At 41.7% G+C, this 25,432-nt stretch overlaps 3 protein-coding genes across 10 annotated transcripts in view; 1 reads left to right on the forward strand and 2 right to left on the reverse strand.

The window, feature by feature from the left end:
* Nucleotides 1–9,692, reverse strand: part of CNBD2 (cyclic nucleotide binding domain containing 2) — a 60,267-nt gene extending 50,575 nt beyond the window's left edge. For 2 of the 3 annotated variants that reach the window (XM_054696804.1, XM_037495895.2), the window contains exons 1-2: nt 7,452–7,551; nt 1,447–1,564 (exon numbers count right to left, since the gene is read on the reverse strand). In XM_054696804.1, coding sequence (XP_054552779.1) covers nt 1,447–1,564; nt 7,452–7,504 — 171 coding nt within the window. In that variant the 5' untranslated portion in view covers nt 7,505–7,551. Of the gene's footprint in view, nt 1–1,446; nt 1,565–7,451; nt 7,552–9,393 lie in introns of those variants that run through there. The other variant, XM_054696803.1, reaches the window with a different exon arrangement.
* A 284-nt stretch (nt 9,693–9,976) lies between these two features.
* On the forward strand, nt 9,977–11,464 carry SCAND1 (SCAN domain containing 1). Its single transcript, XM_037521111.2, has one exon. The coding sequence runs from the start codon at nt 10,161–10,163 to the stop codon at nt 10,674–10,676; it is 516 nt and encodes a 171-aa protein (XP_037377008.1). The 5' UTR covers nt 9,977–10,160; the 3' UTR covers nt 10,677–11,464.
* Nucleotides 11,465–12,201: 737 nt separating this feature from the next.
* PHF20 (PHD finger protein 20) overlaps nt 12,202–25,432 on the reverse strand; it is a 125,789-nt gene continuing 112,558 nt past the window's right edge. For all 6 annotated transcript variants that reach the window (XM_054696807.1, XM_054696806.1, XM_054696812.1 and 3 more), the window contains 4 exons: nt 23,523–23,718; nt 18,301–18,706; nt 15,481–15,664; nt 12,202–14,787 (listed from right to left, as the gene is read on the reverse strand). In XM_054696807.1, the coding sequence (XP_054552782.1) occupies nt 14,645–14,787; nt 15,481–15,664; nt 18,301–18,706; nt 23,523–23,718 (929 nt within the window). In that variant the 3' untranslated portion in view covers nt 12,202–14,644. The remainder of the gene's footprint in view (nt 14,788–15,480; nt 15,665–18,300; nt 18,707–23,522; nt 23,719–25,432) is intronic.

Genomic DNA, 25,432 nt, shown 5'->3' on the forward strand with positions numbered 1-25,432 from the left:
AGAAAAAAAATTAACATGAAACAGATGATAATCACGAACAACAAAGACTTCAAAGGGCTTAATGAATTTTAAAATGAGAGATCAAAGCAAAGATGCAATAGTTCAAAGAAGAAATGATGAAACAACTAGAGGAGATGACACTGGTGGAGCTCAGAAAAGAAGTGTTTTAAAAAATCTCCATCGCTTCTCGGCCTTTTGGCTAAGATCAAGTGTAAAAATATCTCAGAAGTAAAAGTCTTTCAGAAACATCAAAAAGAAAACTACCTGTGATGAATAAAGAGGATAGGTTTGCAAAAAAGCAAGTAAAGGAGAATGAACAATTAAAAAGAAACCAGAAACAATTAAACAGAAACCAGAGTGATTAAAAAGAAAATATATAGCTAACAAGAATGGAGATATAGACGTGAGGTACCACAAGTACATGGGTTTCTTTAATGTTTATAGCTGTAAATCTTTTTTTCCCAGTTTTATTGAGATATAATTGACAGATAACATCATGTTAGTTTAAGGTATATAACATAATAATATGATATATGTATATTTATACTGAGAAATGGTTGCTACAATTAGTTAATATTCATCACCTTACATAGTTACAATTGTTTTTTCATGTGATGAGAGCCTTTAAGAGCTAGAAATTTTTTTTTAATAAATTTTATTTTTATATTCCCCATACAATTGCAACCCACTTATTTTGACCCCAATCCCTCCCCTCCCCACCCCCACCCCCCATAGAGAGTCTCTGGCTCATAGTTTTTTGTTGATTTTGATTTTCACTTTCTTATAGTTATTCATTTTCCTGGTCCCTTATTTAAGTTTTCTAGATTCCTGCTATGAGTGAGACCATCCGGTATTTTTCTTTTTCTTTCTGGCTTATTTCGCTGAGCATGATCCCTTCCAGCACCATCCATGTTGCTGCAAATTGCATGTGTTTATCTTTTTTGAATGCTGAGTAATATTCCATGGTGTATATGTACCACATCTTCTTGATCCAGTCATCTATTTTTGGGCATTTGGGTTGTTTCCAAAACTTAGCTATTGTAAACAATGCTGCTATAAACATAGGGGTGCAGGTGCTCTTTGGAATTGATGTTTCTGTGTCCTTTGGGTAATTACCTAGGAGTGGAATTGCTGGATCATATGGAAGCTCTATGTTTAGTAGGTCCAGAAATCTCCACACAACTAAGAGCTAGAAATTTTAAGACACCTTTTAAACCTGATAAATGAGGAAACAGATGTAGAAACATGTTTAAAGATAGAAGGGAACTAACAATACTAAGACTGAATGGGAGCTCTTTCTTTCTCTTCAACAAGAAGGTCTAGCAAACAAGGAGATGCAGATATTTACAAAGACCCTGCATGGCAAAACCATCACCCTTGTGGCTGAGCCCAGTGACACAACTGAAAATGTCAAATGTAAAATCAAAGACAAGAAGGCCATCCTACCTGACCATCAGTGTCTGACCTTTGCTGGCAAACAGCTAGAAGATGGTAGCACTCTCTCAGAAAACAATATTCAAAAAGAGTCCACACTACACTTGATGCTGTGCCTGCAGGGTAGTGTCTCGGGAAGGATGAGAAATGAGAAAAAAAAGAAGTTAATAATTATTCTTTTTTTTACTTGAAAGTGTGTGTGTGTGTGTGTGTGTGTGTGTGTAAGGAGAGTGAGTTTCCTAGCTTAATGAAGTGCAGGATCCATCACAAGACAAAAATTAACTGTATTTTTATATATTATCAAACAATCAGAAATCAAAAAATTTTAAACAGCACTCATAGCAGCAAAACTATCAATTATCAGGGGCCTCCCTGGTGGCTCAGGTGGTTGAGCACAGTGCTGTGAAGCTGTCCACAGCCTCTGCAACGCTGGTTCGATCCCGGCCAGCCAGGGAGAACCCCACATAGCGTAGCAGACCTCTCCTGTCTCACCTGCTGCTCCCCTCAGCAGTATATTTCGTCAATCTGCCTGTTCTGTTTCCTGCTGTCTAACCCTCCCGCGCATCTGGCCCGTACCATGGTTCTTGTATGCATGCATAATTAAATCTTTAAAAAAAATTATCAATCATCAAATACTCAGGTACAAATATATCAAAATATGTACAGGTTCTCAATACTGAAAACTATAAAACATTGATATAAGAACTTTTAAAGGATATCCAAATAAATACTCATATGTTTATGGATTGGAAGGCTTTATATTGTGGTAGTTTTTTTTTTAATTCACAAATTTAGAAATCTAATTGGCTTTATTAAATGACATGAATTTTTGGGGCAGCATCCCATCTAGATAATGCAGGGGATTATACAAAATAGAGGGTATTTATAGACAGAAACTGGTTGGGACAAGGTATTTAGCAAAAGATTATTTCAGGTAAAGTCAACTTTCCTCAGGGAAAGGCAGGGGGATCTCATCAAGCAGATGTCTTCACCAGAACTGACAAGAAAACTCCAGATTGATAGGTTCAGAATTATACTTTTAGGAGAGGGTGAAAATGCAATGAGTCTGAGTGAGGGCCCAGTATGACTGACTCCATTTTGGGCCTGTTTTTTCTACATTAAGATGTCAGTTCTTCCCAAACTGATCTAAGAATCAACGCAATCCAAAGCAAACTCCAGAAGGATTTAATTTTAGATGCTGATGAGCTGATTCTAAAATTTGTATAGAACCAGAAAGGAACTAGAACATTCAAAGGAACTAGAAAAGTCAAAACAATTTTGAAAAAGAACAAAGTTATGTAACAGAATCTCCATAAAAAGAGGAGGTTTCATGCTACCTGTCCCATGTAATGAAGGGTGGAGCTAACACTAAAGAAGACTTGGAAAAGACTTGGGGAAGACATAAGACAACACATGGAGCAGAGAGATATGTGAAGAAGTGACACTTCTGGGCTTGGATTTACACTAGGGACTTGGAGATCATAGAAGGAAACAAATGGGAGTCAAGACGTATAAAGACACTTGGAAGAGACGTGGGTGAGAGACATGGGGGGGGGACTAGCAATGGCAGCCATTATACCTTGATTTGTATTTTGATTTCTCTCTATTCGCTCCTTGCCCGGCCCCTCCTGACCCTTTCCTATGGTTTCCCACCAGAAGATGCCCTGTGGCAAGGTTTTAGGCCTCAAAGGCCCCACTTGGAGCCAACCTTGTTTGGCTGGGTGTTTATCTATGACAGGATGGGTAACTTTGGGTGTTTAATTGGGAAGCTATATCCTCTGTCTTCTTCCCTCTCTATGCACACTGATCTTTTAAAGTTTTTACACACTCAGAGTACACTTTATGTGGCAGGTGGCAGAACCTCTTTGCATGCAAGTTTGGGGTTCTTGGGATATCCATAACAGAAGATTCCCAATACCTAATTTCAAGATTAGTATAAAGTTATAGTAATAAAGACAATGTAGTATTCGTGAAAAGATCTATAAATCAGTGAAACATAATAAAGAGCCCCAAAACAGATCCAAATGTAATCAATTCATTTGACAAGTTACAAAGGCAATTCTAGGGAGAAAGGATAATCTTTTCAACAAATGATCCTAAAAGAAATACAAGTATGTGCCCCAAAAGAATGCCCAACATTTTATACAAAAATTAACTAACTAAAAATCAGCAAATTAACTAAAAATAGATGAGAGACCTAAATGTAGACCCTAAAACAACAAAACTTTTAGGAGAAAACCTAAGAGAAATATTTGAATTTAAGTTAGGGAAAAAATTCTTAGATACAATATTAAAAGCAAGATCCATAAATTTTAAAAACAGACAAATCAGACTTTATCAAAATTTAAAAGTATACCGGTCTGGGGCCTCCCCGGTGGCACAGCAGGTTGAGTGCAGCGCTGTGAAGCTGTCCACAGCCTCTGCAGCGCGAGTTCAATTCCTGGCCGGCCAGAGATCCCCACATGTCTCACCTGCTGCTCCCCTCAGCAGTGTACTTCAGTCCTTCTGTCTGTTCTGCTCCCTGCCCTGGCTCTGGTGAATTCTCTCACCCTCCTGCACCTCTAGCCTGTACCCCAATGCTTGTATAAATAAATAAATCTTTAAAAAAATAAAAAATAAAAAATAAAAGTACCAGTCTGCAAAAGACACTTCTAAGTGAATTAAAAGACAAACTACAGACAGAAAACAAAGGCCTCAGATCCAGAATTATAAAGAATTCTCAAAACTCAACAACAAACAAGTAATTTACATCTAGGTATACACCAAAAATAAATGACAGCAAGGACTTGAACACATACTTTTTTTGTTTTGTTTTTAAATATTTATTTATTTATGCATACAAAAAACTGGGCTATAGGCCAGAGGTGTGGGAGGGTGAGAGGATTCACCAGATACAAAGTGGGGAGCAGAAGAGGCAGATGTACTGAAATACACAGCTCAAGGGAGTTGGGGGCAAGACAGGAGAGGTCTGCTGCACCATGTGGGACACCTCCCTGGTCGGGGATCGAACTCATGCTGCAGTGGCTGTGGATAGCTTAAGAGTGCTGAGACTTAACCCCTTGTGCCAGCAGGAAAGCCCCCTTGAATCCATATTTTTATGCCAATGCTCATAGTGGCATTACTCACATTAGTCAGAAGGTGGAAACAACCCAAATGTCTGTCAATGAATGAAAGGATAAACAAAATATGGTATTGCACACAATGGAATATTAGTCAATCTTAAGCAAGAATGAAATTCTGATACATATTACATATAATATCAATGAACCTTTAAAACATCATGCTAAGTGAAATAAACCAAGCACAAAAGGATAAATATTCTATGATTCCACTTATATGAGGGTCCTAGAATGGTCAAAGTCAAAGAATCTGAAAGCAAAATAATTGCTATCAGAGGCTAGGGGAAGGGAGAAATGGAGGTTACTGCTTAATAGGTGCAGAGTTTCAGTTTGGGAAGATGAAAAAGTTCTGGTGCAAAGCCTCAACAAGACTTAATACCTAACCTGATTGCAGGCTCAGTCTCTCAATTTCAAACCAACCACTATGGAATTTCCTGGTGAGCACTAGTAAGGTAATCTATATGGTAAGATCCTGCCTTCCCCCTGAGTAGGTTGTCTTTGCCTGAAACAAGCTCTCTTTTCTTTTGCTAATAACTTTTTCCCACCCTCTGTCTGACTATAAAAGCTTCCTGTTTTGTACCACTCCTTGGAACACCCTTCTTTCTACCTGCTAACTGGGATGCTGCCTGACTGATGAATCAATTAATAAAGTTAATTAAATCTCTCTATATTTACTCATTTTTGAAAAATATATGGTACAGCCACATTCTTAAGTACAACTAGAAATAAAAATGATTAAATAACTAGTTGCATTTTGTTTCAAGCCAACAGCCTTTTTTCAAATTGACCTTTCCACAGGTACCATTACAATTATTTAGATTGAGAGTGCTCTAAAAATTTTTCAGTTTAGAAGTTTTTCCAGTCCTTTGCCCTGGCCTCTGATGAGTAGGATCTTAATAATCTAAATAGCAACTCAAACCAACACACCCCAAGAAAGTGCAAAAGACATAGCCCTTACAAGATCCAGAAATTCATTCTCAAAGAAGAAAGAAAAGATGGCAACTATAAAGAAAAATTTGTTTTTTAACCAACCGTTTCAAAGCACAGGGGAGCATGTGTTTTTCCTCCTTTTAAACAGAATATGGTAACTTACCAAGAAGCCAAAATATCACCCATTTGTCTTTTAAATTCCCTAAGCTCCTATCCACAGCCTATTGGGCAGTCTGCCTGATGCATCCAGGCACATGTATCCTACCATTGGCAGAGACCAGAAAGAGGTACTCTCACTAATTCTAAAACCCAAAAGTCTAAAAAGTAAAGTCCTATGTTCCATAAGCAGTACCAGAAGGTGATGCACTTGAGTTAGGAAGCAAAAATGTTTAACAGTTCACTGAAAGCTGGCCCAGTCAGACAAAGAAGGGTTTGGATCCCAATCAATTTTTGATTGGTGCCAAAGAGGCATTCCAGTAAAGACTCCTGGATGGCAGAGACAGAAGAGGGGTCACAAAGTCTAGCTCTTGGGCACAAAACCAGATGAAGGGGAAAATCTCACCTACAGTCCCATTAGTTTTTCCTTCTTATAAGAAAGAGACAAGGAAAACAACGAGACAAGGGGAGGAATCAATCATTAAGAGTACCCACACATTTCAAATTTAAAAGATGAAGCATTTACAACCCAACAATATTCAAAACCAAGAGTCATTATGCCCATGGAACTAGTTCCACCAAAAAATTTCTCTCCCAATCTTAAATTTAGAAGAGAGAAAAAGTCTTGTAGGAGGAGCAGTGAAGGGCATCCTCTGGGTCAAGTGGGTGGTGCTCAGTCAATCCCTGGTAAAATGTGGGGCTTTCTGGAATCTATTCCCAATTTCCTGAACAGGGTCTGCTGGAAACTAGGGGCACAGTAGAGCCACCAGGTGAACTTTAAATAGGAGCTCAGGCAAGTTGCTCTCTTTTGGGGCTGGCTTCTGATTGCGCAGGGTAATCTCGGGGGAAAAGGGAGGTCTCAGGTTCCCTGACCCACTTTAAAAAAGGTGGAGCTAGGCAGAGAAATAAGGGTAGAAAAGACTGAGAGGACTGAGAGAGGAGAAAGGACTGGGCTGAAAAGAGGAGAGAAGGGAGATCAAGATGACCTAGAGGAGACACCTGGAGCAGAGAGACATGCTGCGCTTGCTTCTCCACCTTGGACTTGTACCACGGACTTGGGGAACATGGAAGTAGACATTTGAAACAGATGTGGGTGAAGGACTGTGGAGAAGTTAACAATGGCAGCCTTTATCTTGACCTGGGCTTTGATTTTTCTCTTTTCCTTCCATACTTGTCTGGCCCTTTCTGCCCCCTTTCTATGGGACCCAACAGAAGGTACCTTAGATCTATGGCAAGCTTTTAGGCCTCAGTGGTCCTGCTTTGGGCCAATCCTGTTTGGCTGGGCATTTACCCACAAGGAGATGGGTAACTTTCAGTGTTTTGTGTTAAAACTATTTTATCTACTCTTTCCCTTCTCTTCATTGCACATAAATTGTATTAAAAGTTCCTTTCCATTGAAAGTCTTATGCACTAGAGTGTGTTTTGTCTCCATGTGGCGGATGGTAGAACCTATTTAGAGTAGGCAGGTTTGGGGTCCCAAGGTACCCCTCATCCTGCCCTATAACAATTGTACACTGATCTCTGCTCAGCAGGTGCTATCTGCAGGTAAGACAGAGAACATCCAGTGGAGTGGTAGCCAATGACTTTTTTTTCTCTTGAGCACTTCCTTTCCTTGCTCCATATGTAATTAATTTTTTTTTCTTGTTTCTCTCTATCTGCTTTTGGGACTGGTCCTGCATTTTTCAGAATGTGGGTGAGGACTCACACAATCTGGCATCCCTTTCCCCCCTGGGTTTGCCCCAGAACAGGCTCACTAGTTATCTGGACCTCCCAGGGAGAGCTGTAAGAGGCTGAAGTGGTAAACATTTTTACCTTTTTGTAGATGCTTTTGTCAAAAGTCCCAGGATCTCTTCCACTGCCATCATTCACAGGCAAGCAGCATCCAGTCAATGAATTTATCCTGTCAGTGAAACTAAACTGGGGTTCAGGGACAGTGTTCCCTTCCCCTTTCAGTTCCTCTAGACTGACAAATAGTCAAATTAATATCAGACAGACTGACAAGAGAAAAATAACAAAAAGAAGTCTAATCATAACATGCATGTTTCCTGTGTGTATATGTGTGTGTATATATATATCAATTTAGTGTATATATACATATATATATATATGTATGTATATATATGAAAGACCCAGTAAAAACTGAGTAAGTGAAAGGACTTGTCACCTCCTTAAATAACTTCACCTAAAATCAGAGGATATTGTGGGATAAGCTCAGTCGTGGGAGGTTACCAGTAAAGGCACAGTAAACACAGTATGACTGTTATACAGATTTAAGTTGCTGTCTTACTACTGACTAAAAAAAGATTTAGTCCTCTGGTAGAGCAAGGGAAACACTCTTACAAATGGAGATTTTCCTTTATACACTTATAAGTCTCCCTCCACCCAGCTTTCAGAGTCCCTTCTATGAAATAACCCTTATTCCAAACATATATTTAGGGGTGTTCCCTACAGAAAATAAGAGCAATGGACTAGAAGTCAAAAGAATTTTGTCATCATAGAACCACTTAAATTTTTTGTACTTTGGAGTGATCCTTTACCTCTTGGTATCTTGACTAATTATCCTGCAAAATTCAATGCAAATAGACTACATATAAAAATACATTTTAAACTTAACTTGGGTCCTCTGAGTGGGCTCAAGGGTATCTGGAAAATGCCTCTAAATTATATGCAAAGTATGTAAGTGCATCCCTCTTCTAGGAAGAGATATAACTTCAGGCTTTTGGGAGGGTGAGGGGCTTACTGATTCATAGTTTAAAATAACTGAATCAGGGCCTCCCTGGTGGCGTAGTGAGTTGAGAACAGTGCTGTGAAGCTGTTCACAGCCCCTGCAGGGCAGGTTCGATTCCCAGCTGGCCAGGGAGCAGCCCACATGGCCCTGCAGACCTCTCCTGTCTCGCCAGCTGCTCCCCTCAGCAGTGCTTTCGGTCTATCTGCCTGTTCTGCTCTCCACTCTGTCTCTGGTGAATCCTCTCACCCTCCCGCACCTCTGGCCTGTACCCCAGCTCTTGAATAAATAAAATTTTTTTAATTAAAAAAAGACTTCCTTTAAGAAAAAAAAGAAAAAGAAAAAAGAAAATGACTGAATCAGACTTAATCTCTAAGGTTCCCTTCCATTCTCGCATGCAGTAATTCTGAAAGATCTCTAGCTATCCCATGACTCCAATAGGGATGGAAGAAATAAACTAGAACATTTCCTGATTCCAGTTATCACAAGAGATCATTCCCTTTCCTGAGAGAAGGATTCAATTTTTCAATACGAAATTCTGAGCTCTTTATGGCCAGCTTTTCCACTTTTTTCAAGAATAGCTGGAAATCCAGATCTGCATGTGAAATCTCCCAATTTTTACAAGTCAGTAACTTTAAAAAATAAAAGACCTTAGAAATGATTTTTAAGAAGTGGAAATTGTTCTGGGAGGATCTATTTCTATCTATCCTAAAGAGTACATCCTATGGAAGAGGTCAAGTCTTACATCGGGGTGACTGGTGTATTGGTGATTGTTAAACAAGCCCACTCACCCTGCAGAGTTCAAAGTTACCTGTGTGTGTGTGTGTGTGTGTGTGTGTGTGTGTGTGTGTGTGTGTGTATGAAAGACCCAGTAAAAACTGAGTAAGTGAAAGGACTTGTCACCTCCTTAAATAACTTCAACTAAAAACAGAGGCTGTTGTTCAAAGTCTTTCATATGTCTCTCATAGGTCTTTCTAGGTGCAAACCTATTTGTGAGGCAACTGTCAAACAGAATATAATATCACTTACCAAAGTGCTGTCAGAACTACTTGCTTTTAAGTGCATCGTTTCACCGAATTCCCTCACAGCTTCTTTGAGGTAAGTTCTATTACATCCGCATTTTACAGATAAGGGGCAAATTTCTTTGTGTGTGCTGAGCATCTTAGTTATATCTGTCACACTCGCGATAAGGTGGGTGCTACTGCCCTCCTCTTCTGACGAAGCTACAGAACTTTCTGAGAAGGGCCCTAGCCAAGTCCTGAAAAACTCGCGGCTCGATATCATCCTAGCCAAGGTCAAGGAGAGCGGCGCGCGGGCAGGGGGAGGCACGGGTCACCTGTCATTCTGAGAGGAAAAGAACCCCGCTTTTCTTCTTCCGCAGCCCTCTTCCTTCTCTGCGTGTTCCTCCCGCTTCGCCTCCTCGTCCACAAGGCGAGCGGAGAGGCCCAGACGCAGCGCCTTCCGCCACGTGCTCTCATGGGCTCGCCGCGCCTCAGTTCCGGCCTCCTCCCGAGGCTTCGCGCGAACGCTAGGGGGCGCCGCTCTCTGGAGCCAGGGCCGGGCTCCCCGGCGCTCGCGCGCTGAGCGGCTCATAGAGGAACCAGCGGCCACTTCCGCTTCCGGCCGGCCCCGGCGCTGCAGTCGGCGCGGTCCTGGTCAGCATCAGGTGGGCCTCCCTCGGGTTCCGCGGGCTCTGCCTTTCGGCTGAAAACGCCTCCCTCCTTACCCCACCTCAGCGTCTACTCGGTGCTGAGCCCACAGTCGGCCGACAAAGAGTGACGTTCAGACCCGGAGTCATGGCAGCGACCGAGGGAAGCTTGGCGGCTGCTGGTACCTCCGCGCCACCACTGGAGAAACAGGATGGAGACGGCCCGAGCTCGGGCCCGGAAGCCAAGTGTGGGGGCCCACCGCCCGCCCCCGAATCCTCCAGCCCCAATGCCGCGGACCCCGAAGTGACTCCACCCCCCGCGGCGGCCTCCGCGGCCCTAGAACTGCCCCTCGGGCCCGCACCACTGGGTCCCGCGTCGCTTGCCGAGGCCGCCCCGCGCTCGCCTCCGGGCCTCGGCGGCTCCCGGCCCGGCCCCGAGACGTTCCGCCAGCGTTTCCGCCAGTTCCGCTACCAGGACGCGGCAGGCCCACGCGAGGCCTTTCGGCAGCTGCGGGAACTCTCCCGTCAGTGGCTGCGACCTGACATCCGCACGAAGGAGCAGATCGTGGAGATGCTGGTGCAAGAGCAGCTGCTCGCCATCTTGCCCGACGCGGCGCGGGCCCGGCGCCTTCGCCGCCGCACCGATGTGCGCATCACCGGCTGAGCTGCCAGCGGGCCGGGCCGGGCCGGGCCGGGCCGGGCGCTCCCTGGACTGGAGCCATGATTGCCATGATTGGAGGGGCTGAACCTGGTTCCCCACTCCGCGTTCATAGAAAACGAGTTTTGGTGGATCTGGTAGTCTGTTGTGTCTCTTTCGTTCGTCCTTTACTGAGTTTGTTTTCCCGAGCCTGTTTCCAGCCTACTTTCTGGCTGATGGCGAAATTGAGAATAAAACCTTTGTTTGCTATTTGCTTGGTTTTCGTTGGCTTCTGTGGGATTATTACCGGTCCCCTGGGCCTCCACCACATCTGGGAAATTTTTCTGCTACTCACTCGCCCAGGACTGACTTAGGCTTCCTTTGTTTAGTTGGAGTAGATGTAATTGAGGGTTCCAGCGTCCTGGGTTCCATATTCATTCACCCCTTAACCTTCAGCTAGAATCAGAACTTGTTTTCCTACTTGGCTAAAGATGCCTTGCCTTTGGTTGTGGGATCCTGCAGGGCAAATACTTGGTTCTATTAAGTGCTTATTAGAGGGCTACAGGTTCTTTACCAATAATGCCGCCACAATCAGCCTGTGGGCACAGGCTTTCCGAAAGGCCCACGCTATAGGTTTATTTGAATGAGATGTGTTTAGTGCGGGTCCTTGCAGAGAGAGGCTAGATCATGTTTGTCATCTCTGCTTTATTCATCAAGACTCACCAACTGCTTCCCTTTGTTAAATAAGCATAATTGTTTAGAAAGGGAAGAAGGAAGTATGCAAGTAACTGACAAACTACTTTATGGAAAAGCCCTGCCATGAAATCTTCATGTTTTTTTTTTTTTTTTTAAAAAGATTTATTTATACAAGCACTGGGTACAGCCAGAAGCGCGGGAGGGTGAGAGAATTCACCAGAGCCAGAGCGGGGAGCAGAGCAGGCAGAAGGACGAAGCACACTGCTGAGGGGAGCAGCGGGCGGCAGGAGAGGTCTGCGCACCATGTGGGACCCTCCTCCTGTGGCCAGGGAGCAGCCGGGGATTGAACCAGCGCTGCAGAGGCTGCGGGCAGCCCCGCAACCCAGCACTCAACCGCTGCACCACCGGGGAGGCCCTCTTCATCTGTTCTTGCATCTACTGTTCCCTGAATCTTCTGCCCACCCAGGAAGGTGCTAATTGGGATCCATAAGCAGTTTGGGTTGGTCCCAGAATGCCCTACTTGCAGTCATCTTTAAAGAAAGAAAGGCCATCTCATAAGGAAGGCCAGACCTGTCTTCCCTGCACTTGCTTTTAACAACCAAAAATCTATTAAGCCTGCAGCTTGAACAACAAATCTTAGACTGGGTATAGAGACTGGTGAGGGGCATTTTACTTGAATATTAAGACACTTAAATTAATTCAAAAGTATTTTGCATACTTTCTTGAGATTCAGGATCTTGAACTTGCATCTGCCTCCCTGCAGATGAATCTTTAGATTGTAAAAGCAGACTTCCTTTCAAAAGTAGTGACTATAAAAAATTAAGTAATGGATATTAAAAGTGGGGTAGAGAACTTTAACAATTCGATAACATTACTGAAACATAGCAACAAAAACCTGTTTATTTTTTCCAAATACATACAGAAGTTTGCATGTTTTGCAAATATTGCCTCAAAGCAACATTTCTATATACAGCGCCTTCTGTTCTAATAGCGCGTAAACATAGATACATAACCACAGTGCAATGTTAGCTCGTCAAGGGTCTACCTTGCATACACTCATCACTTAAAGAAACAAAATGATTACTCAAACCAAAACTGTGTTTGTCAAGGCAATTTTTTATAGATGGGTAGTTTTTTTTCTCAAAAGAAAACTTAGGTAGTGTACATATTTCTAAATGGTAACAGTAATATTTGCAAATAACAGTTATCCAGTGCTCCAACTTGGGGTTAATACAACTTGACCCAGGAATGGGGGGAGGGAGCCCCTCAACATGGCTTTAAATTAGGAAAGCACACTGAGGTTATTGGAATTTAGTCTTCCCTTGCTTCCCTAAGAACAAAAATCACAATGAGTAATATGGGATTGTTTCCTTTATAAAACTTAAATAAACAAATAATGGCCACTTGACAAAATTAGGATAATTCCACTTCTGCTCTCATCTCTGAAAAAAGACATGAGACTGACGACCTTAAAATTACAGTATCCCCAGATGTGATACTCAAATGTATTTTCAGGAAAGAAAAATCAGTATACAAGAGTGATAACCTCACAGTTGTGGCTATAGAAAATCATCCTGTTTCTTCTCTTTTCAGACAAGCATGACACAATTCTTTTAAAGTGGCTGTCTAATAATTTATCCAAAACACACCACATGTACTCCTTGAGCATTTCTTCCTGAATCAGAAAAACCAACATTAGCAATGGGAAACAGCCTTTTGTAGAGGAATTGTGTCAGCTTTATTACAGATATTACAACCACATGAATTCTCTTTGATGAATAAGCTACAGCAGGTCAACTTCTCCTCACTTCATTCTGTATCAAATGGTGAATAAATCACTAGGCAGAGCATTCCCTGAAGCAGATCTTGATACAGAGGCCTTCACGACCACAATGACCTGTGCCTTAAAGCCTAACCATTCCAAAGGTTGCAGGAGATACTGTCATTGCTATTGAGATATTGGCTACTTCACGTTTACATAGTAAATATTTGCAGCATATAACATTACAGATTCATAAACCCATAATTAAATTGTGAATGTTAATGGACAACTGTGCTTTGATTTCTGTCTTTAGTAATTACAAAAAAAAAACTAACTGTGAAACGGGTCACTCCTCAAATATGGAACGTTTTCTTTAACATTGCCGAGTAAGGAATAACAATATAGTAATTACATCTGACTGTTGACTGGTAACCTGCAAGAGTAACAAAATATCGTCTCAAAAGGTACAAATAGGTTGTACCTAAACCTTAAGCAGCATAATCACCTTGATCTCACAAAATTATACAAACAGGAATTTAAAATGATTGAGGATATTAAAACAACTCTGAAAATGCCAACTACTGAACATACACCCTTCAGTAAAGGAGAAAAGCGGCACATGTAGAATTTTAAGTTTTTTTTACAACAATATAAAATAAGGTAAGTCCCCAAACCACATTCTTTGTAACAAATCTTTACAGTGAAAGAGTTCAAAATTTCGGGAAACATTTCTTGAACATTAAATAGAACTGGGAAGTTGTTTTATTAATAAGTGGGTAGAAAATGCTGTCCTTTGGGTTCCAGACCCTGCCTGCTTCAGCTTGGAATTCCTTCCATGTTCTTATTACAGAGAGATTCTAGTTCCTCCACAGGCTGTGTGGGCTCTGCTACAAAAGACACAGCCCAGCCAACTCTGGGGTGAAAGCATATAAAACTTGTCCCCAGTGGCATAATGTCATGCAAGAGATGTGATGAAAAAAATGAAGAGTCCCAAGGAGATGGAGGGTAGCCAAGGCCGCTGCTCCTTCCTCACCTCCACAGAATGGCAAAGTCAACATTCCCACATAGCTGAAAAAAATGAAAATGATGCCTGCTGCCTAAACCCAGGCCAGGCGGAAACCAGAAGGTTTGGCAAGTGCCCCAACCTGACAGAAAAGTCAATTAAATAAGTTGCAAGTTGAATTTACAACTGTTTCCAACTAAATATTTTTGGCTCTCATTCCATTTATCATCAGTGGCACGATTTCAAGTGAAGTTTGTGCAAAAAGACTCACTCTCCATTCAACGATGTGCACAGATGAAGGGAATCCCAAGAGTCTATTTGCCATCTTCTTGGTAGGCTTTGAGATCATAGTGCCCTCCCCTCCAGCAGCCAAAATGACCTCTTTGCTCAATGTCCATCATACCCCCTTCCCGGATCCCTGAAGTCACTCAGTATCACATGCATTCGGCATGCTAGGTTTATTTATTTAAATATGTGAAGTTCCTCCTACAGGTGCCCCAGGATTGTGCCCCCAATATTTCTGGGGGCCCAGTTTCATGTTGAGCAACAGAGTGCAATCTGCTGCACCTTTCCCAGGTCCGTCAGCAGCTGCTTGATGCAATGCTTGAGCTGCGGAAGCCTAGCCAATGGCTCCGGGGGCTCCAGTTCCCCAGTGTAGTCCAGCCAGCTCTCCAACACTAGGCAGAAGAGAGAGAGAAGACCTAGTGAGATTCCAACACGTGATCTGCAAGAATGTCACTAAGAATTTCAGCACTTTAGCCCATCTGATCATATATGGGGGAAGAAGAGAGAGGGCCATTTCAGGCAACAATGACTCATCATCCTCTCTACAAAAGAGGCTGACCTTGATCATGCTCACCTGTCCTCCAGAACCATCTGTTACCCTAATATCTGGGCGAAATACCCAGGGCTATACAAATGTCTACTACACAAATGTCTCAGTCAAGTTCTTAAATTTCTACTGATAAAAAGGTGGCTGCATTTTAGGTTTTATCAGAAGCTGAAATAAAAGTCTTTTTCTATTAATCCTCAGTTGACTCAATTAAGTCAAAAAATTGGTGAAGATTTGCTCAGATCACCCATTTCCTGCAGGCATAATCCAGTTACTGTACCTCCTTTGCAGAAGGATTGGGCAAGTGAGGCAGGATCCCTGACATCACAGAGACTTTAGAAGTTCCCAATAAATACTAAAAATAAGGCTTATCCAAGCAAAGGAGAATGGAAGTGGGTAAGGCTGAAAGGAGGAGGAGACAAGAATACAGTTGTCATTGGGGAGCAGGATTGCGGGGTTCCGAAAACAGCTTGTGAGCCATTGGGAATACAAGTTGGCAGTGCCTGCCAACTGGCAAGGAGCCAAGAAAGAGTCCTACCATCCAACTCCTTTTCAATGGAGTCCATCCTATGTGTGACCTCATCCTGAAGAGATTCCACATGAGTCAGCAGGTTAAACTGCCACTGGTGCTGGGAGCTCAGCAGCCCCTCTCCACCTCTGTCCAGCAGTTTCCGAGCAGGGGCTTCCTCTGGTAGGACCTTTTTGGAGATAAAATCCCTCACCTGGGGATGCAATGGCATTTAGGTTACTGGGTGGAGTAACACTATATAGTGTTTGCAACTATATAGAAACCAGTTTAGTTTAAATACTCTAAGTCCGTACATTTCCCTTTCCCTCATCTTGGACATTGGCTAAAAGCATGTCTGTCGTAATATCCCAACCCCAGGGCAGCACAGATCTCTGATGCAGAGGATACCACAGTTGTTTCCCACAGACTGGCCCAATATGCCCAGGCCTGAAGCAGGCCTCACAGAATGGTTTTCAGAGCCCTGAGATCTGACTAGAACAGGAATGTTGTAGAAACTTCTAGAGTAGAAAGGTAGAAAAAGGGTTAGTTACATGGGAGTTACACAAACTAATTTTAAGTCCTAGCTTTGACTCTTGCTGAGTATGTGAACCTGGATAAGCTAATTCACCTCTCTGAGCCTGTGTTCTCTCAAGGGAAAGATGGAGATAGTAAAACATACTTTAAAGGTTCATAAGGAAAAAAATAAAGGTTCATGAGGATGAAATAGATTAAAGTTTATAAAAACACAGTGCCAGAGTACAATTAGTCTACCATCAATGAAAGATTTTTAACCCTAGTTGCCTTCGTTACACCCAGTATTTCCTGGTCTTTTATTATGTGCCAGATGCCTCTAGGAAATCTGTGTAGTATGCAGGATCACAAACCTTTTTGGTGTTTGTGATCTCAACCTTTCATCTGAAATGAAACAGATTCTAACTAGTATTTTTTTAGATCTTATTAAGCAAAGTAATGAGCTGAGAGCTTTTCACAGCAACACTACACAGTAACTAAGAGGGCACTGTCACTGGCCCCATCAAAAGATGGGTGAGGAAAAAATCTACAAAGAGCTGATGAGACTCAATAAAAACAAAGAAAATAATCCAGTCAAAAAATGGGCAGAAGAGCTAAAAAGACACTTCTCCAAAGAGGAAATGCAAATGGCCAACAGGCATATGAAAAAATGTTCAACATCACTTGTAATCAGGGAAATGCAAATCAAAACTACAATGAGGTACCATCTCACACCAGTAAGAATGGCATATATTAAAAATACTAGCAACAACAAATGTTGGCGAGGGTGTGGAGAAAAAGGAACTCTCCTGCACTGTTGGTGGGAGTGCAAACTGGTCCAACCACTATGGAGAGCTGTGTGGAGATTTCTTGACCTACTAAACATAGAGCTTCCATATGATCCAGCAATTCCACTCCTAAGTATTTACCCAAAGGACACAGAAACATCCATTCCAAAGAGCACCTGCACCCCTATGTTTATCGCAGCACTGTTTACAATAGCTAAGCTTTGGAAACAACCCAAATGCCCAAAAATAGATGACTGGATCAAGAAGATGTGGTACATATACACCATGGAATATTACTCAGCATTCAAAAAAGATAAACACATGCAATTTGCAGCAATATGGATGGAGCTGGAAGGGATCATGCTCAGCGAAATAAGCCAGAAAGAAAAAGAAAAATACCGGATGGTCTCACTCATAGCAGGAATCTAGGAAACTTAAATAAGGGATCAGGAAAAAGAATAACTATAAGAAAGAAAATATCAAAATCAACAAACAACTATGAACCAGAGATACTCTATGGGGGGGTGGGGGGTGGGGAAAGGAGGGACTGGGGTCAAAATAAGGGGGTTGTAATTGTATGGGTAACATAAAAAATAAAATTTAAATAAAATGTGAAGAAAAAAAAAAAGATGGGTGAGGAGACACACCTGAAGAGGTAAAGTGACCTGTTTAGCATCTCACAGTAAGTGGTGGAACCCAGGCATGAAATTGTCCTTGTCAGCCCTACCCAGCAAGGGGAGAGGATGAATGATGCGCAATGCCCACCCACCCTTTAGGAGTTTATAATCTAGATCTCCCTCTCAGCATTATGCAACAATGCATTTAATGCTGGTGATACCAACACACAGGCTTGTGAAAGTAAGGATGATGAGGGCAGAGAAGCTCTCAAATGATACAAAGTCTCAATGATAACATAGAATAGGGCAGAATGAGAACAGTGAACAGTTAAAGATGAACCATTGAGTAGGAGGATGACACAAGAGGGTTTCAGAGGAGAATGACTTGAATTAAAAAAAAAAAAAAAAAAAAGACAGTAGCTCTTGGAAAAACTGATGCAAGCAGCAAATATTTTGCCAAAACATACTGTTCTGAAGTCTGGGCTATGAAGTTAACAGTCAAAATAAAGCTCATACAATTGTATAAAAAAACTAAGCCTAACAAAATACTTGATTCCTTCTTTGTTCATGCTACGAATCAGCATCTAAGGTACAATTACAAAGCTGACTGTGTTAAAGAAAAAACTCACTTTTTCATGCTCTAATCAGTCCTTTTCTCCTTGTTACTTCCCAACCTCCATCCCCACCCCCAATAACAATGTCATTCTGTGGGTGTTTCCTGGAACCAGTGACCATGGGCTTAAATGAAATCTCCTGAACTTGCATCCATTTTGACAGACAAAAAAAAAAAAAAAAAAAAAAAAAACCAGCTATTATAAGCAAATATAAATACAATTTTACAATATACACAATTTTACAATAAAGATCCTCCACAGGTTTTTAAACCCTAACCTACAGCACTCAAACACTGAAATAAGAACAAGAGTATCACATACCTTTGGTGAACTGGGTTTGGGGTCACTGTCCCCCCTGCTCCTGTCTTGGTCTAGAGGCCAGCCAAGGCGCGGGGTAAGGCAATCATCACCATTCTCATGGAGGGAGTTGACCGTATCATCAAGGGCAGAGCCTCGGGTTTCCACCACTAGCTTTTGCTCCATAGCTGGGTAATAGGCGCGGGGCTTCTGGTAGCAGTGCTCACTAGTGATATAGGACTCCTCCACAGACCGGGGCAAGGGCAGGGGCAGAGGTTTCTCCACCACCCCATTCAAAGTTCTATAGCTTGGGGTTTCCTCCTTGCACTTGGTTTCAGTAATATGAGTATGTTTGGAATGAGATCTCCCCTCTGCTGAGTGCTGTTTCCAAGGTTGACACCACAGCTGCAGATCAGGATGCTCTCTGCTTCTGTTTGGAGGGCAAATACAGAAAAGGACTTTGGAGCAACTGCTCCCATCTGGGTCATCTGGCCACAAACCACCATTTGCCAAGCAAGATGTAATATAAATCCACAGTCTATGAGGAGACCACTTTCAAGCAAGTTTTGTTTGTTCCAGCCAGTGCTACCATTTGTGAGAACAGTAAACAGTAAGTGGGACTCACTTGTCAGTTCCCACAGTGGGACTGGACTTTGTGTTTCAATTCAGTTGTTGATTAGCAGTAAGTAGAATTTAGACAAATCATTCACTCAGCCTCATTTTCATTTCCTTCTCTATAAAACTAGGCTAACTATCTGTCTGCTTTGATAAAGATTAAGTGAATTAATTCAAATAGAAGTACCTTTTTGATGGTAAAGTGCTCTTCAAATGTGACAGTAAAATAGCCTTATTAGGAGTCACAATAATCCTGGCAAGCAATGGCACTCATTAAAAAAACTGCAGTAATGATGGAGAGTGTGGGGGGAATCAAATGTCATCTATGTGTAGGCTGTAATAAAGTTTTTAAAAATTCCTCTAAAATCTTCTATTTTCACATTTTAAGAGAAAAGTTTATTAAGGAACAGGGATTTCAATCCTTTTTTGGTTCAGATTCCTCTGAGAGAATCTGCTGAGGTTTTGCCCACATGTATGCACATATACAACCATGTACAACTTTAGCGTTTCCCAGAATAATTCACTATTTGAGTTTTTCCCAATGGAGGGCCATTAAATTAATTTATTGGATCATAATCTATTGTAAAAAAAAAAAAAAGGAAAAATAGAACAGAAAATATCAGTGCATTTTAAGAAAGAGTAGATTTAGTGAAATACCAGTTTCAGTTTTATACAAGAGTGATACAAAATGTATTTCTTCCTGTATGATATATATAGCTTTAAAATTTAAAAGCTGCTAGTCTAGATGAACTTCACCTTTAACACTTCTTTACCATCTAGAATTTCTATGATAATATTTGCTCATTGCTCACTGAATGAAAGGAAGGAAGAAAGGAGGAAGGGAGAAAGAAACTACAAGTAAAGAGAAGGCTTGAGTGCCATCTATCAGTTACCAGCAGCTCACAGCTGGGAGGCAGTGCACTACAAGGGACTTTGGAAACAAACGGAAAGATACAGAAGGTATTACTCAAACTCAGTTCAAAGAAATGTTTAGACATGTGTGGGGGCCTTCCTGATGTAGTTCATAGAATCCAGAGATGCTAAACATCCTCTTAATACCTGAGACAATCCCACACAAAGAACTACCCCCTGGTATACAAATACTAACAGTACCTTCCCAGTCCCCAAATGAGAAACACTGAAACCAGATCAGCAGGAACACACAAGCTTAACTCACCAGCAAATTCCCTTTATGGGAACCCACCCCCACCTCCACCCCCCCACCCCACACACACACACTCTCTCCACTTAACTGAAGTCTTCCAGCAGAAATGAAATAAGCCATAGAATAAAGGAGTGGAGTGATCTCATAAAACCCTAGGGGCGAAAACAATCCTTTTGCAGCTCTGGCACTACAACAGTGCCCATACCACCCATCCCCTGGTGAAGAAAAAGAAGCAACCAGCATTAAGGCTGCCTAGGTTTCTGGGCCACCACCAACATAGAATCGGAGCTGGCACCCAGGAACCCAAGATCCCAGACACAACTTTGAAATCATAATTGTGTAGGGGAATATGAAAGTCACTGTTGATTTTCTAATCCGCTACAGTGTGAAATCTGTTAACACAGAACATTTAAGTTATAGCATGGGCCTCTTCTTACATGAAAATTACAAGTCTTTGGGCCTCCCCTGGTGGCGCAGTGGTTGAGCGCTGGGCTGCGAGGCTGCCCGCAGCCTCTGTAGCGCCGGTTCGTTCCCCGGCCCCCCCGGCCGCCGGCAAGGGTCCCACAAAAAAAAAAAAGAAAAAAAAAAGAATTACAAGTCTTTGCTTTATCCACCCACCGTTTCACCCTCCCAGCTAAGATCTGAAGTCCTAGCTACTACTCCACACAGGGATGACCCTGGCCTTTCCTTATCAAGCCCTGTCAGTCATAAAGAAGGTATGCATAACCACGCATGCCACTGTTTTTATGACGAAAGATGATCTGAAGTTATTCCAAGTTTTACTGTTTATCTTTGAAAATAAAACTGCCAGGCCACTTAGGAACAATAGTTCTAAAAATGAAGATCCAGAGCCCATGACAACAGACACTATCCATATGTACACAGATATACTAGGACAACCACCCTCTAACCAGGATCTTTTGTCCATATATAATGATTAATGAGATCTCCCTGCACCTTCTTCTGAATTGTTAAAAGTCAGATTTAATTCCAGGACAGTCACTGCTATAAAGGATAAAAGATTTAAAGAGGGATTCAGAAGGGCAAGGATCCAGCGCATGGGACATGGCAGGAGCACTGGCATTTCCGTGAAAAGAAGGAATACCATCTAATTAAATCTTAAAAAAAAAAAAAAAAAAAAATATATATATATATATATATATAGACAGAGAGAGAGAGAGACAGAGAGAGCAGTTTACAATCAGAAACATCATGTGACGTTTTTCCTAGGTGGACCTCACAAGGAGTTCCTGCTACTTTTCTCAATTTCTAGCATCTAATAAAGAAATTTATTTGGTTCATATAAAGTAAAATGGTCCAATTTATAATATATGAGGGAATATCTAGCCCCTGACATCCAGGGTCATCACTTGAATCAGTTCACTACAACAGACATTGTCACGGTGATGGCTAATTACCCCCAGCATTCAGTCTCTTCTCTTATACCCCAACTCCTGAGTTTGAGCAGGCCACCTGGCTAGCCTCTCCTGCAGTTAGGTGTGTCCATGACACTCTTTGTGCTTCCCTTTTTTTCTGTCCCCCCTGTACACGAGCAGGGTTGAGGTAGAGGTGAGACTGTTTTCACCATGCACATAAGGGTAACCCCCCATGGAATGCCAGAGCAGTAAGACAGAAGAAACCCAAGTCTATGGACAGATCTGGAGAAAGGCCACCTATCTAGCCTAGATCCCTGCCTATACCTCATATTATTTGATAAAGAAAATCCCATTTTGTTCAGCTGGGCTATAGTGATATACTATAGCAGCTTAGCTTTTACCCAAGCCAATAAATACCTTTAATGAATGTACCCTGCTCAACCAGTCCTTGTCACATCAGTACTTGAAGCCAGGCCTTTGTGTACCAGAATGCAAGAGAAAGCAGACCACCATCCTGCCATCAAAGTGCTCTGGCATTCTGCCTGATGCCAAGAAGCCTCCAGGACTAATGAGGGAAATCTTGTCAGGGAGTGGCCTGTTAGTCTAACTCATGCATGGCACTAGTTTGTCAATGGTGATGACTTAACTAAAATGGTCCCCTACTGGTAGGCTCATAGGAAAACTTGAGAGATTTTCACAAAAGAAAAACTGTCCCTGCCATAGATTGTGTTAAAATCAAAAGGAAATTCATGGTATTGCTGAAGAGATGCAATTAGAAAGGTCAGGACAAGTACCTGATAGGGGCCAGGACGGAAGTTCTAGTTCTTGCTCTACCCCTGGAAACCATGGAGAGCAGCTCCCTAACTCCAGGCCCCTGCTGCCCTTCTTGGTAAAGTGGGGTAGGTTATAAAACCCAGTAAGAACCACATTATCTTTCTCAGAGCTTATAAATGAATTTGGGACATCTGACACAAAGAAGGCAACCCCAAAAGGAAACTCAAACTCAATTTCATGCCTCAAATTTCTGGCTATTAAAAGTCAGAAGTCCAACTCCAAAAGGCCTAAAGTTTTTTCTGTATGAGCAAACCATCAAGAGGTAAATTTATTGAGCAATCACTACGTTAGAGGTCCGGCTCATCAACGGTAGCTCTTCCAGCAGTTTTCAACTTTACTTTGTTTACCAATCAAGAATGCATAGGATGAATGAATAAATAAAATATGTTATTATATACCATGGACTATTATTTGTTTTTTCTGTATGAGCAAAAAACATCAAGAGGTAAATTTATTGAGCAATCACTACGTTAGAGGTCCGGCTCATCAACGGTAGCTCTTCCAGCAGTTTTCAACTTTACTTTGTTTACTAATCAAGAATGCACAGGATGAATGAATAAATAAAATATGTTATTATATACCATGGACTATTATTTGCTCTTAAAAAAGGCAATTCTGACACAGGCTACAATACAGATAACACCTGAAGATGAAATAAATCACACAAAAAAACAAATACTAGGATCCCACCTATATGATGTACCTACAGTAACCAAATTCACAGAGAAAGTATCAGGGTGGTTGTCAGAGAGTGGGGGGAGGGGAAGTAAAAAGGAGTTATTTGTTTAATGGGTAGAGAGTTTCAGGTCTGCTAGATGAAAGAGATTGGTTTTACACTGTGAATATACTTAACACTACTGAACTGTATGCTTAAGAAGATTAAGATGCTAAATTTTATATTTTATATTTTATAAATTTTATATTTTACCAAAATTAAAAACAACACAGGACTGAACACCAAAAAAAACCCAACAAACTAAACACAAACACCATATCTTGACTATGGGGTGGTTGCAAGGGCGTACACATGTCAAAACTCGATGAACACTTAAAATGATTATAATTATATGTAAATTATATACAGATAAAATTGGTTTTTAAAGAAAGTTTATCATGTAAATGATAATTTTTAGTAAAGGTCTCAAACTCTTGTGTCTTATCATTGATTTTGTGGCTTTCCAATTTCCTAAATTTACCCTGCCTTCACAGACCATCCCAAACCAGATCTACCCCAAAGCTGCAGGTGTCACACTTACTGCAAGATGCTCATCTTGAGTTGTAGACCATGCAGAACCTCAATCACTCTCTGCACATCACCGAGAAGCTGGTGGGTGGCCACAATCTTCTTGGCATTCTGGTGGGAGTAATTCTCTTCTAAAAATGCCAGGCCATGCATATGTCCCCTGCTCAACCACTCCTTGTCATACCAGTACTTGAAGCCAGGCCTCTGACCTAAAGCAGTGACAATAAGATGGTTAACATATGGTCTGAAGGAAAACCAGACCACTTTATACCATACAAATTATCACACAAACTACTGGAAGGGTGGAGTGGCATGTCTTTTTTTCCCTTAACCATGCAATAAACATTCATTTGTCACTTACCATATGATGGGCTCTCTACTAGGTATTGGGGAGAAGGTAGTAAGTAAGGAATGCAAATTTCCTGATCATCTAGAACTGGACAGACATGGAATGGGCACTAAGAAATTTAAATTTCAATCACAGCATTCCCTTTCCTACTTAATGACCTCTGACTACACACAGAAAATCAAAGCTCTCTAGCCTGATGAAGGCAGCAGGCCAGCTCTTTCCTGCCCTCATCGCCACATCTTTACAGTGGTCTCCTGTCAGTTTTTGGAACACATCAAGTTCTTACTGGTCTTAGGATCTCTGCTCTATACCCCCTCTGTCTGAGGCATTATTCCCCAAGGATTCTGCAGGAGTGACTCCTTACCACCTCTTCACAGAAGCCTTCTGTTACCTCCCAAAGCTAAAGAGTTTCTTCAGTAATTTCCTCCAGTTGTTCCTTATCTGATCCCTTTTATCCCCTCACACTATCCATTCCTATCTAACATGTTCTTCTTTATTTAACTAATTTTTACAACTGTTTCTGGTACTATCCCCACTCAAAGAAGATTTGGAGCCATCTTGTTCCTGGTTATATCCCCAGTGTCTAGCAAAAGTTATCTTGAATGGATTTATCAAATGGAAAGAAGCCACAGTCGCCCTCTGACTGTGTATCACCTATCACCTAACTAAATAGACAGCCAAGCCCCTCTCCATCCCTGGATCTCTGCTTCCCATCTGTTACAATGACAGAGAAATTGGAAAGCTTTAATGGTCCTGTTCATTACAATGATCCTTAAAAAGGACTAAAAACACAACATATGTGACTTAGCAGTGCTTACTACTCCATAAGTACAGGAAACAGCTTTCAACTAGATTGTTGTTCACCTCCCAAAATGTATAAAAACCCTGTAACTACCCAGGGAATCCCTACTGAAGTCCATGGGTTCTTTCTGGCTTTACAAAGATACATGGTGGGGATGCATCTTGATTCTGTTAAGAATATCTTTAACCTTTAAATAATAAATCTGTTAGGTTAAACTTTTGGTCGAAGACATTGCAAAGTCAATCACAGTCTATAAATGTGACAGATATTGAGTGCTTATGAATTTAAGCAGGATTGTATTCAGTCTTGGCAATTAGAGTTCTAAGAGTTCAGCAAGTGCACAGGAATTGATGAAGGAGGCGTATATAATTTGCACAAAGGGGAAAGTAGAGGGAAAGAGTGAGAGACAGTAAAGTAGACTTAAGAGTTTTAAAAGAGTCCTGGGGATTTTGTGTGGGAAATCAGAGGCACCGGCTGCAGGAGTGGCCTGAGCAGCAGAATTTAGAGCAGCACTAGCTGTTTTACAAGACAAGGTCAGAGACATTGGTGCTCATCACCTATCTGGCACAAACTGCCTGAATGATCTTAAACCAGTCATCCCCTTTCTGAGCTTGTTTGCCTGCCTGTCAAATACTGGGGTTGAACTGAGGATCTCCAAGATCCTGACTCTCAATAATACTCCATGACTCACACCAATTCTCTGGTGACATTCTTTCCTTAGGATAAAGGGGAAAACAGGCAGATTCCTCTCCATCAATATACTAAGCTGAGA

This window comes from Talpa occidentalis, unplaced genomic scaffold (assembly GCF_014898055.3).
Source record: "Talpa occidentalis isolate TD23 unplaced genomic scaffold, MPIMG_talOcc4v2.1 talOcc4.10, whole genome shotgun sequence".
In the NCBI taxonomy this organism is placed as follows: Eukaryota; Metazoa; Chordata; class Mammalia; order Eulipotyphla; family Talpidae; genus Talpa; species Talpa occidentalis.

What these genes read in the sequence shown, in the direction of transcription:
- SCAND1 (XM_037521111.2), top strand. Translation starts at nt 10,161, where the DNA reads ATGGCAGCGACCGAGGGAAGCTTGGCGGCTGCTGGTACCTCCGCGCCA.